This window comes from Humulus lupulus, chromosome 3, assembly GCF_963169125.1.
Source record: "Humulus lupulus chromosome 3, drHumLupu1.1, whole genome shotgun sequence".
NCBI classification, from domain to species: Eukaryota; Viridiplantae; Streptophyta; class Magnoliopsida; order Rosales; family Cannabaceae; genus Humulus; species Humulus lupulus.
Genome location: NC_084795.1, coordinates 243,981,283 through 243,994,807, shown reverse-complemented (window position 1 = coordinate 243,994,807; position 13,525 = coordinate 243,981,283). Strand labels below are relative to the sequence as shown.

The 13,525-nt window shown below is 36.1% G+C and overlaps 1 protein-coding gene across 2 annotated transcripts; it reads right to left on the bottom strand.

Annotated features, from left to right (window-relative positions):
* Window positions 1–8,073: 8,073 nt before the first annotated feature.
* LOC133823528 (myosin-binding protein 7) lies at window positions 8,074–12,722 on the bottom strand. Of its 2 annotated transcripts, XR_009888393.1 has the most exons (5): window positions 12,343–12,722; window positions 10,394–12,046; window positions 10,242–10,288; window positions 9,604–9,756; window positions 8,074–8,364 (listed from the first exon to the last, which is right to left on the bottom strand). XR_009888393.1 is itself a non-coding variant. In XM_062256341.1 (4 exons), the coding sequence occupies exons 2-4, from the start codon at window positions 11,777–11,779 to the stop codon at window positions 9,654–9,656; spliced, it is 1,536 nt and encodes a 511-aa protein (XP_062112325.1). In that variant the 5' UTR covers window positions 11,780–12,046; window positions 12,343–12,722; the 3' UTR covers window positions 9,314–9,653. The 2 variants fall into 2 exon arrangements, 1 of the variants encoding a protein (XP_062112325.1); XM_062256341.1 differs by lacking the exon at window positions 8,074–8,364 and having other exon boundaries at window positions 9,314–9,756.
* Window positions 12,723–13,525: the final 803 nt, after the last annotated feature.

Below are 13,525 nucleotides of genomic sequence, written 5' to 3'. Positions count from 1 at the left end.
GGCGGTTATAAAATAGTCTAGGAGTCCACTCCACGCCCAAATGTTTCTCCAGGGCATACAACATCTGATAGTTCCGGAATAGGCTCTTCTCCCCGTCCATCTCCCATGTGTTGCCACTAGGGGCCTTATGGCCTAACAGAGTGAAATGGGTCGCTTGGACATGTTCTTCTAAATGAATGTTGATGTCGTAACTCATAGCTGATGAACTGAGATCAAAAGGGAACAAAACAAACAACCAAGCAGTCAGCACCAAAACCCAAAAAGGTTGGTTAAGGTACGGGGGATCTCCTACGAACTGCTTGGAAGAGTCCCCTCCGGATCAGATCCGGGATCACCAGGGATCCACAAAGCCCTGATCGGGAACAAATAAGAAGGGTTCTTGTTAATGTTTTCCTAAGCCGGATTATCACCCCTTGTCCAGGGACAGCCCGGACCTGAGGGGATCCGGGACAGCCCAGACAATTTTTTCTCCTACTCTAATGCACCCAGAGCCACCCTAAAAGGAGGCACAGGCTCTAGCAACCTTATAGTTATAAAAGCAATACAACGATATGATAAACATGAGGAAACATAAGTAAAAAGTTTTGGAAGCTTAATGGAAAGGGCTGGTCGTTAAGAATGGTGTATTTCTGGCGACAGTGATGGCAAAATCACAGTTTTGAACAGGTGAAGGCGGCACAAAAGTTCGTCTAGTGGGCAATCCGAGGTCGCCCTTTCAGGTAAGGGTGCGGAGATCAGGCATGTTGGGAATAAACAACGGCGAAGATGAAGTAACTGACGGTGAATGTCGTCGGTGAGCTTAGACATAAAAGGTCCCCTATCTGATTTCGTTTGAAGAGTGTAGAGCTTTTGAATGAAAATCTAAGGGTATTTATAAAAATTGAAAAGTTGTTTTTGATCTAATGGTTTGGCACGATCCCACCCATCAGACGGTCCTGGATCGTGCAAGGACATTAATTAGCCTACTCGAGTACCGGGTCACGGTTACCCAAACGTGCGATCTACACCACCTCGATCCAACGACCCACGGGAAGAGTATCTCAAGGTTCATCCCATCCAACGGTCCTCTTTAATGTAGAGATATTAAAAATGTCATTTGTGCGGATGGGACGCTTTGGAATTTGTGCTGACGTATGACTGCCAACACGGTAACCAATAGAATGTCTCATGACCCGTTAGATTCGAGTGCCGTCGATGCGCCAATTGCAAGGGGACTCGTGTGCGCATCATGATGAAGCTGAAAGATCAGGAGACACCTAAACAGCCCTGATGTAAATGAACCAGGGCTCTGGTAAACAAACCCGGATCCTAATAAACGGACCGGGCTCCTGGGATTCGATCAGGGACGCTAATACAGGCCTACTATACAAGCTTTCGGCAAGCAATTCCCAACAATAGCAGACCCGTCGCCTTGGAAATGAACCGAGATGTATAATATTGATCCTGGAAGGCTACAACCCTCCACCGCGCAAGCACAGATGAAGGTTTGGGGGGTAATTGTTATCCCCGTTTCTCCCCAAGTGTACGGATCCACATTCTGAGTCTTTGGGATGCCCTAAAAGGACTTAAGGCCCAGATCAATCCCAGTACACGAAAACGGAACGAACTTTGGCGGCCCAAACCTCGGTAGAGCCCAAAGGGCATCCCGGAATAGAAGCCAGGACCATCGCGTTGGCATGTCAGATATTCCCAGACCCTTCCTCTGGTGCCTCCCGGGATGCAATGAAGAGGTCGTAGTTCCCAAGTCTGAGATTAGACCGGGACGGCGGTGGATGAACCCGGGTCCTAGTAAACGAACCGGGACCCTGGTAAATGAAGAGGGATGTTGGTAAACGGACCTAGACCAGGTGGCCAGGTTGGGCGTGATAAAGTGTCCTCGATACTGACATCACCCCAAGAAATGTGGAGCTATGTCCCCATAGTAACCTGTAGAAGAGGTTACATCGGGAATGTACGCCGTCAGTTCAGAACTGTACTGCCACTACTCTGACAGATCTTGTCCCCCGAAGCTTTAATGCCCTGAATTCTCCGATGTGGTTTAGTGGCGGTTTAGTAGGCTGGGAGGGCTGTAATTGTTTAATTACGCCATTAAATGAATATATATGCATGTTTATGTGAATTATATTATAATATGATGATATATGCATGCATGTGGGTCCACATTTGAAATATGATGCTGTTTTGGTAATTTGGCCCAATGAGGGTAATTTGTGTATTTGGGTGCATGATGTGATTTGTGAATGAGATTCCATCATTATGGAGATATATTCGAGCTATTCGGCATGAGACAGTTATTTTTAGTGGATTAGCGGTTTTGTCGTAACGGGGTCAATCTTGGGGTAATAGAAATGTTTATTTGATGATAAATTAGGAATATTTGAGATCAGGGTGAAATTCTTGAAGTTTTGACTATAATGTCCCCGGGGGTATTTTCGGGACCCCGAGCATTAGGTTTTATTTGAGGTTACTTAAGCTTGAAGTAGCTGTCAGATAGAACGTACGATTAGAAAACCTCTCGTTCTCCTTCGTTAGTTCATTTTTGCCACCCGGGGCATATTTAGAGAAATCTTGAGTTCTAGGAGTCGGAATCGAGCGATGATTGAGGCATAGCGATCCTAGGAAAGATTAGAAGCTTCTTGACCGAAGGATTTGACAGAAAACAACCTAACCGAAGGTAATCTAAGTTTAAAGTTTTGAGTTTTTAGAGTTTCTAAGCTTTGAATTGGACTTTGTGAATTGTTGAGTTTTTGGTTGGTTTTAACCTTGGGTTTTGAGGGTTTTGAAGCATTGGGAAGCTTGGGAACTTTGATTTGATGATTGGGGAATGTTTATGTATGATTTTGGAGGCTTTGGAGTGTTAGAAACGTGTTTTGGAATGGCCCAGAGTTGGGGGCCGCGACCCTGTTCTTGGGGTGCTGCAGCCCTGTCTTGAAGAAGCAGGTGGGGCTTCTTGTGCCTGCTGGGCGCTGCGGCCCTTGCTTCAGGTAGTTCTGGGGGCCACAGCCCAAGGTGCTAGGGCCGCAGCCCTTGCCCTGTTTTCACCCCTTTTGCTTGTTTTGACCCCGAGATCATGGTTTTAGGCCTCGGGATCACTCCTACTACTCGGATTAGTGGGGATTGATGTCTTGGAGACTAGATATTGGTTTGGGAACCCTTGATTATCATGTTATTGATGGTATCCTATAATTTGTTATGATTAGGTAACCGCTAAAGGACTAAAAGCTAAACCGTTCTCAAGGGTCGTTCTTTTGTTCATCCTAGCTCGAATCAGAGGTAAGAAAACTGCACCCCAAATGTGACATGCATGGTTATTCACGAGGCATGTTGGTTGTATAAATGTGGACATTAATTGATTGTGAAACACTTAGCAAATCTTGCTCACTTGTGCATGGTACTGACTCATTAGTCAGATTTGGCAAAGGTGCTAGTATCAACTGTGAAGTTGTGACTCATTAGTCAGGTTCGGCAGTGGTACTGGGCACTGGTCACATTGCGCTGACTCATTAGTCAGGACGGCCTTAGCGTGTTCAACGCAAGCCAATAAAGATTAGATCTAATCGACTTTCTGCATTGAATGACTCAAAGAGCATTAATGCCGGACCGACCTCAAGTTCGATGAATATTATAAGCGCTTGTGTGGCTTACCCATCAGTCACTCACTTGTTAAAGTAGAGACTTACCCATCAGTCTCTCATTTGTTGAAGGCTAGTGGCTTACCCATCAGCCACTCTTCCATTTGAATTAGTGACCTGCTTGTCAGTCACTCAGTATGGTTTACCAGAACCTCAAGTGATATTCACTCATCTATTTGAAAGCTATGAGCTCTGTGTGATTATGATGATAATCATTTGATGATGTTTGCATATAATGTTATGTTTTCCTGCTGGGCTTTGGCTCATGGGTGCTATGTGGTGCAGGTAAAGGAAAAGAAAAGCTCACCCAGCCTTGAGTGGAGAGCTTAGGTGGTGATGTGTACATATGCGGCCGCTTGACCACCACGGCCAAGGAGTTCTCAGAGGAACTAGGGGGTTTACCCTATTTTTGCCGGTTAGGTCGGCGGGGGTTTGAAATTTTGGAACAATAATGACCTTTTTGAGTTGTAAATGTTCTTGTGGGCCCATGAACAGTTTTATGTATCAATAAAACATATCATTTCCTTTTAATTGGTTTTCACCTTAACCTGTTAATAGCACTTAGATCACGTTTTTAACCAAAGGACTCAGGCAATGAGTCAAATTTCCGGTTCACCGTTCACCGTAACTGTTCTGGGGTAACCAGGGCGTTACAGAAGCCCACGACACTCAGACTGAAGCAGAATTCTGTCGTTAGTCTTATAGTGTAGTTACGCTTGGGCTGGCCCAATGGGCCTTGGTTAGTGCATTTTATATATTAAAATCCTTTGTATTAAGCCTCCATCAGAGAGCAAATAATTTTTATACCCTTATTGGGCCCAGATTAGTCCGGCCCAAGCCCAGTGCACTCACTAGCCTATAAATATGAACAATGGTGCACTGGGGAAAAGGATCCAATTCTTCTCTGAGAAGCATACACTCTGCTCAAATTCAAAGAGTTCATTACTTAAGCTCCTAAAAAGTTATAATACAATTGACTTGTGGACTAAGGCTCATTAACGCCCCAACCACGTAAAATTCCTTGGGTGATAATATTTATTTATTACTTTCTAAAATCTCTTATTTTTCATAATTCTAGTTTCCGAAAAACTCGGTAAACAATTTGGTTAACCAAAAAATTTCTTTTCTGCTTTTTTTTATTTAAAAAATAACTATGTAGTTTCTTTCTAATTTGGTTATAGAAAAATTCATAATAAAAAATCAAAATGTGTATTTTTTTATAATACAAAATTAACTTCTAAGTTTATTTTTTGTTTGATTAATAAAAGAAACACTATTATTTACATGTAAATTACATTATTGACTAAAAAGTGAATTAAAATTTTTCATTAAAAAAAGTTACTATATTGTATACTAAAAATAAATTTCAATGATAAGCTAGAGTAATTTGTTATACTTAATTGTAACACATTAGTTCCTAAAACAAGTTTGAAGGTAACATAAAAGTATCTTAAATAATAAGACACTATAATATAGCCTAAAAATACTAATTAGTATTTTAAGATAAAATACTATCGATAAATAAATTTTGGAGGTAACCAAAATGTATATTCATCGGGCAAGTTTGTCAGTTTTGGGTTGGTTGAGTTCGGATTTTTCGAGTGGGGAAAATTAATACCGAACCCGTCCGAAATAGTATCAGGTGTTGATTGGGTTTGCATCGGGTCGGGTGGTGGGAGCTCGGGTTTGGGTGGGGAAACTAACACCGACCCTGACCAAGATGGTTGCGGGTGTGGTCGAGTTCGAGTCGTGTCGAATCGGGTTGGCTTGTCCTTTTTTTCTTTTTAAATACCATTTTTTTTCTTAAAAAATTAGACTTTTAACTATTTTTTTTTTACAATTTGGATTTAGTTTATTATTTTTGTAAATTTTAAGTGATTAATATATTTTACCATTGATTAAAAATAGACTTCTTAGTACATAAAACTTACTACTTAGAAAAAAATTAATTTGTAAAATTATTGCAATTTACTCAACTTTAATTTATAATTTATTTTTTTTAAAACTTAAAATAAAAAAAAATGCTCGGTTGGGTTCGAGTGTACCAAAAGCTGATGGAAACGGCCACCCAAACCTATGGTCGGGTTTAACCCGATTCGACCCAAACACACGGGTTTCATCTTTTTTTCAGGTTTTTCGGGTGCGGTCGGGCAGGTCTTGTGGTTCTTCGGGTCTAGACATGCACCCCTACTAAAAATAAACTTTTTTTGTGAAAAGTAATCAAGTGGTAACTTATCTGTTGGGTTTTATGGCCTTATAAAACCATGTCAAATGTAACACGATTTCATATTGTCAATAAAAGTAGTAGAAATTATGTAGTTTGACAACCGTGTTACTTGCTCATTTTATTACATTATTATTGAAATAATACAAACATTTATAAAATCCTGAACATATGGATGGTTACAATTATAATGACTAGGTCACAGTGGATTATAGTTGTAATTATATGTTCAAAAGAACGAGTCCTAAGATTAGACCAGCGCATTGAATTTTCACTGATTAGGTAATCTATGATATGATTTACTTACACATTCGAGGTGTGATGTCTTGTCCAAGGCATTGACCAAGTAGATAAGATCGGATGTATTTGATTACATCGAAATAGGACCGATTTTGATTATTGATTGATAAATAAGTATCGTTGTTATCGAATCTAATCAATGTCATAACGTTGACCATAGGTTAAGTCGTTCTTAATTCTGAGTGATAATATTCTGCTAATTATATTATTTAAATCGTTTGACTTGTTCGTTACTAGCTTACCCTACGGTCTAGCCCATACTTACATCTTGGAGATTTAGTAGTGTAATTGAGTGGGAGTATTATTCATAGATATGAAATCTATAACTTCTGTATTAGAAGCGAAAAGATGATTTCCTTAATTTCTTTGTTCAAAATGTTAAATGATTGAGATCTCATTTCTATGATTAAGTTCACAAAAATATCATTTATAAGAAACTTAGTGGAAATTAAGGATAAAATATTGATGAGGGATAAAACAGTAATTTGTACCTAGCTCATTAGTAAGTCATCGATAGAGGATTGACTGACTGTAATAGTTATAACAATGGATAACGTATTTATGGTTTGGAAAATATGTTCTATGAATTCAAGAGTTCAATTCCGAGTCTGTAGTGGAGTCACGAAGAATTAATAAGGTAGTGAAATTATTCGTCAATAAATTCACGATAACTTATTGGAGCTTGATTTTATGGATCCATGGTCCCCGCATCACCTTTGAGTAAATCATTTAGAATGTATCAATTAATTGATTTAATTATCAATTAGGATTTTCAAATTTGACTAGGTCAATTTTGGAAAATTTACAGAGATATGAGATTTAGAAAATAAAAGAGAATCTTTGAGTATATTTATTAATATTGATAAATTGGTGTCAATGTAAATAAATAATATCAAATCAAGTTTCAAATTATAATTAATTAATTTGAATAAGGATTTAATTAATTAAAAAATAAATAAATAAAAAGTTTTTAATTTAGGCCCAATTGGGATTTAAATTCAAAACAAAGAGATTGGTCCAAGTCCATTTGTGGGAGCCCAAGACTTTTATCTGTTTGTTTATTATTTTAATTAATTTAAATTTAAATAAAGCTCATTAAGTTGCCTATATAAGGAATATGATATCTAAAATTTTCAAGAAGGAATATGATATTTAGGATTAAGTTGCCTGTCACACTCAGTTGACTCTTATTCTTCTCTTTTAGGTCTCTATCTCATGTGTTGAGAACCAGCTCACACTAGTTCTAGGTTGATCAAAGACTTGGTGAGGAAGACTGTGTTGCTGATCTAGTTCAATCTCTTGATAATACTCTACTACATAAAGGAATCACGGGTTAGAGAGATTGAATGAATGAGTTGTTCCACTTCTGTTGCGTATATGTTAATTTCTGTACTTAACTCTGTTTATCAATTCCATAAGAGCATGTTTTAGGAATTTACATGTATGTTTGATAATATGTAAATTATATGAAAATAAATAGACCCTGCAATATGTATTTCCTACATTATCACCATTATAAGTAACCAAATAGTACTTTTGAAAAACCAAAAAATGAGTTTTGGAAATATTTCCAATTCAAGTATATTATTTTTTAAATCCACTATTTTTTGATGATGTGGCAAAGTATTTTTGTAAATAAAATTATGTTGATGATTTTTGTAATTATTTTATGTTATATGTATATAATTGTAAAAATCCCTTCATTCATTATGATAACCTCATTTAGAATTGGAACCTAATGTCTATATTATCAATAAAATACACATGAAAATATAAATTTTTTTATAAATAAGTTCATTGGCTCTGATTTTCTTTAGAGGGTCTATTATTATAATTTGTTACAAGGATCATGCGATATGGATTAATTACAATCTTTTCATTAACTAATTGTACATTTTAGAACAAAATTAGTCCAACTAAACGATAAAAATTAATAATATAATTTAAATAAATATCAATTCTGTCTTTTTTTCATCTTTTTCATGGAGATGTAAGAAAAGGTAATTGACATCTTGATTCTTGACGTTTCTTCAGTTAGCAAAACGAATGTTGGAAGCGTTTTTGGTCTGTCTGTCCTTGCAATTAAGCCACAAAGGCAGAAGTTTCCTAACTCCTTAATAATAATTTCGGAACTTCATTTATAACCAGAAGGCCAATACAAGTACTTCCCAAAACCTTCCAACTATCCTAACCCTCCTCAGATTTCACCTAAAATACAAGTAAATTTCAATTAAAAAAAAAACCAATTTACTATAGTTAAATAAACAGCATGATTCTCCACAACTTACATACTGGTGGCTATGAATGATGCCTCTTAATTTGTATAAAAATATTGGGCAACATGCTTTTGTTGTAAGAGGGACCAAGTTGTGCTTGTTTAAATAAAATAATGATACTGGGCCCACAAAATTATGTGAATGAATGAGAACCAGGTATATGACATTTTGGTGTTCTTCATGGGGCAAGGCAGTCATGGCAAATGCTTCAGTACTGGCACAAACTTAATTCACCATCTTACGTAGTGATAATAAAGTAATTAACTAGCACAAAGGAATTGTGACAATGATGTAATATAATATTATTACATGCCAATGATGTAAGGTAGCATTTATAAATAATTTTTGTGAAAAAAAAAACTATGCATTAACCACAAGTCGAACAACCAAACAATTTTAGTTAGTCATGCTATTATGTAATTCTTGTTGTAGAATCTCATGAAAACATCCCAAATGATATAAAACTATAAAATTCCAAAGGTAGTAAACTATAGAGATAAGTTTTCTTAATAACAAAACGCCTGGCAACTAAGCTTTGAAATCCCCACCCCTTCTACCGGTTTTTCTTCCTTTTTTTTTCTGCATCCCTCTCTACACCATAATATGACAGTCTTTATAGCCTTACATGTACTGTACAAACTATTTTAACCATCGGATATTTATTGAAACACTTCAATGGTGGAGATTTAGTATACACCACACGCTATGTAAATTTGGCTAATATTCAACATGGCCAAGGCAACGCCAGAAATGGTCGTGGTCAACCAATGCCAATACACAAAAGCAAAACTACTATAATATATTGGCAGGCCGACTATGTTGTCACACACACAGCATTCAGTGTCAGCTTTCACACGTTGGCCGGCCAAAAAAAGGCCAAATTAGAAGAGAAGAAAGAGTAGGCATTGCATATTTGAATAGGGAATTCAACCAATTTGTAATGTACAAGAGAGCTATACTTTTGAGTTGAACTCCAGCCCCCCAAACCCAACCTATATGACCAAAGCAATGACCTACATCCCATCCGCATCCATGATTTACAGGTCAACTGGGAAATTACATTCAAAACCAATCAAACCAAATAACTTTGCAAATTACAAACAATCCAAGAAGAAGAGGAAGAAGAAAAAATTAAAAAATCCGCTATCAAAATCCGAAAGGAGACGCATACTTGAGCATAATCTTCAATAGGGTAGTGTATGGATGATTTGATTATTGGCTTTACACTTGAGTGCTTGTAAGACATCTCCAATGCCTTGTGCGGGGCCCTTTTTCCAGAAGCATCAGCAAACCCATACTGTTGGCTGATAACCCAAACATGTATCTGCAATCATATTACAAATTGAGAAATGCATGAAGAACATCAGATTCCTACACTAAGCACATTATCACGTTAAACAAGTAGTGATTAACACAAACTGCTCAAGGATAGACACCAAGACGAAAGAAAGAGATTTCTATTCTAAACATCAGACTGAATATATTAAAAGGAGCTTTTCTTGGCATATGCAACTAGTGATCAACAAATTGTTCAAGGGTACAGACACTCTTTCCTAGAACTATATGTTCAAACTGAACTATCTGTTCTCTATTTAAAATGATAATATGCATACTTCATATAGGATACTGTTAATTCGTTACAAATCATTGTTGTTCATCAACTTAATCAGAAATACCATTGATCCAATCATCAGCTTATTAGATGCACTTTTTGTTTATCATCGCAAAAGAAAAAAAAATGTGAACCATGAAACATAAGACAAAGGCCTATTCTTTACTAATTGTGTAAATCACTAATGAATTACTTACTTGCTTCGGCGAGCTTTCCTCTTCCAGAAAACAAAGGAAATGATCCACTGAAGGCCAAACATCAAAAGAAACAGCCGAGTCAATTGCAATTAACAAAAAATAAAAAAGATGTCAAAGAAGCAAAAGAATCAGTTGCAGTCAGTTGCAGTTACCTTGAAAACAGACATGAAGGAAAAGCTTCCAAGAATAGATGGCTTTTTAACAGTAATTTGTCTTGAGGGTGACACATCCTTGCACAACTGTTGTGCTATTTCTTTCAGTAACACTAGTTGAGCTTTATCTGTTCCAATTGAAAGAATTGCTTGCCTCATTGATTCCCTGTCAGCCTCAAGTGCCTGGAGCCTCATATAGAGCTTCTTGATTTCAGGATCTCCAATATCACCTTGATTATAAGATCCTCTTGGAGTGGTTATGTTATCCTCACCAATCCCAACTCCAGCTTTAACCTCCGCATAACCATTGTAAGGCACCCCATTATGGATTGAGTCAATGGTATAAACCCTGTCGCTCATGTCGTCTCCAATCTCTGATCCATAATCTGCATTTCTTGTGCTGTACTCCTCTGCGTGTGAAACATACTCTGTCTTCTTGAAACTAACATTGAACCTTGGAGATTCAGTGTTGAAATCTGTGCCCGCTTCTCTGACCATACCTGAAAATGAAGGTGAATCATTTGAGTATTTCCTGGAATGTCTTGACCGCCTAGGAGAGTGGCCAACTATCACCTTTTCTAAAATGTTCTTAGAACCTGCAAAATCCCCTTCCAATTGATTATTACTTGGACATCTCTCCATCTGGTGAATCCTATGCTCTAAATTTTTCAAGTGATCTCTACCACGAGGTGTTTCACCAAATGCGTGTTTTTCAACATCTGCAACATCGTCGTCATCAACCTCCAAAGAACCTAGGTTCTCATTGAGATTGCATCTCAAAGGTGGGTATTCAAACATTGGAATCTCGTTTTGTGAGTCAAATTCCATCATGTTGTCATTACCCTTCTCACCCTCAGCCTCTGCCTCTGTGAGCCCATAACTCATCATCCTATGCTTATAGGCCTGCACTTCACATGAGAGTGATTGAATGACCTGCTCTCTCTTGTACAACAGGTCTTCTATTGCCATAAACTCTTGTTGGTCATGTGCCATTTTCTCCTCAGCAAAACGCTTAAATTGCCGGGCCTCCATTTGGATTTCAGCCTTCTCCCTCTGTAGCCTGAGTATCATAGACATGGCTTCATTTGCAGCTGACGAGGAAGCATTTCTCTCCTCTTCTAATTCTGTATATAAATCCTGTATCGTTTGCTGCTGGTTACCAACCATCTCTCGTAGTGCAGCACATTCATTCTCAACTTGGACCCGAGCAACCGATAAAGGTTCGAAGCCTGGTATGAAGAATGGCTTATTTTCCTCAACCTCGTCATATTTTCTCTTCACAGACCTAAACCAAGGCCCTGAAGTACCACTAATCGAGGAACAACTACAACCACAATTACAACATTTCACCAAGTCCCTTGAAGATGGAAACGCTTCCAAATCCATAAAACACTTCTCATCCAATATTCAAACAATTCAAGATCAAAGAGAACCCAGTTTCACTATAGAAATTTATCAATAATCCACAAATAGGTTATCTTGTGGATTATTGAGGTTACCTTGAAGAAGAAGAAGAAGAAGAAGAGGTTATCTTGGAGCTCCAAATCTCTCTCAGACAATCTAAAAGCCTTTAATAAGGATTTTGCTCCCTTTCTTTACTCCAACTACCAGCAAGTTTTTCCTCCAGAACAAATCACATGAGAAAAAACACACCTAAATCCAAACATATAAAAACAAGAATTTTAAATTTCAATTCTAAAGAATGTAAAGAAAAAACCAAACTGGTATTACCGGGAAACATATAAAAGATAAAGAGGAAATTGAAGCATAATATATATTTTTCACGTAAACAATCAAATTTAATCGAAATTAACTCAGCGAAAAAGCCATTTGGATTTGATTATAGACGATAAACATGAATAGTTGAGAGAAAAAAACTTTCAAAGAAAAATCAAAACAATATTTCTCGTCCTATTGGTTCGGAACAAATCCATAAAAAAGAGGCTTACCGAACTAGGTCGTCGATTACAGCTGGAAATAGAGCGAAAAAATTTCCCGGGAAACGCAGCTTTTCCGAGAAAACTCAGGATCTAAATAAACAAACAAAATTGAAAAAAATCGACCACCGAACGGAGCTGGTACCCTTTTTCCTCCTCGTAATAATACTTTCGCGGGTGTTTGGACGGAAGGAAAATCAAAGGCAAAGAGAGGGAAACTGAGAGAATTTGGAAACCCTAGAATTCTTATTTTTATTTGATTTTATTTAAAAAATATATAAAATTTGTTAATAATATTTTCTTGGGTTTTGTGTTAACGTTTCTTGATTTTCGCGATTTGAGTTTTGATGAGAGAGAATGAGAGATTCAGAAACCAAAGAACAGAGAGAGAGAAATTTTTTTAAAATAAATAATTAATTAAATTTAAATAGAAAATAGTAATAGAAAACCTGTATCAACTAATTACAACTAACTAGTTATTGCCACCTGGACTAGATAATTTGGTGTTTCAAAAATAATAAAACTAAATATTATCATTTTTTTCTCTTTCTCATGTGCTTATAATTATCTATTTTTAAAAAAATAAATTTTTCTGATACGAGAGTTTATTGCGTCAATCATTATTATTACATTATCCAGCAATTGACAATACAAAAGAAAAGTTAATTACTAATCATTGGAGTTATTATGATTTTCATCTCATAATTGATATTATTTTAAATTATTTTATTTATTTTTGACTAAATCAAGTGATTAATTATTTTAGGCTAATTTTAGGTTTCACCTTACACATATTTTATTAAGATAAAAAAATATGCATATAAAGATATAGGCACTTTTGGCGAAGTTTTCAGTTATAGCTTAAGCATAATAAATACAAATTATGAGTTATTTTTCCTCTTTAAATAACTATCATAAAAATATTTTCTTAATATTTATTTTTTTAAAAGTATTTTGATATCAATAAAAAAATATTTTCAATGGTAAATTAAGAATTATAAAAAAATATTTATTATAAATATTAGTAAGTAATTTTTATTAAGATTAGATACAAGCAACATGAAATATGCACGTTTGCTTAGTTTTATTTATAGAATTTATTAATTATTTTTATTAAATTTATATTAATATCATATAAATTTTAAAATAAATATATTATTTTAATTAAATAATTTTTTTTGTTTAAGTTTATGTT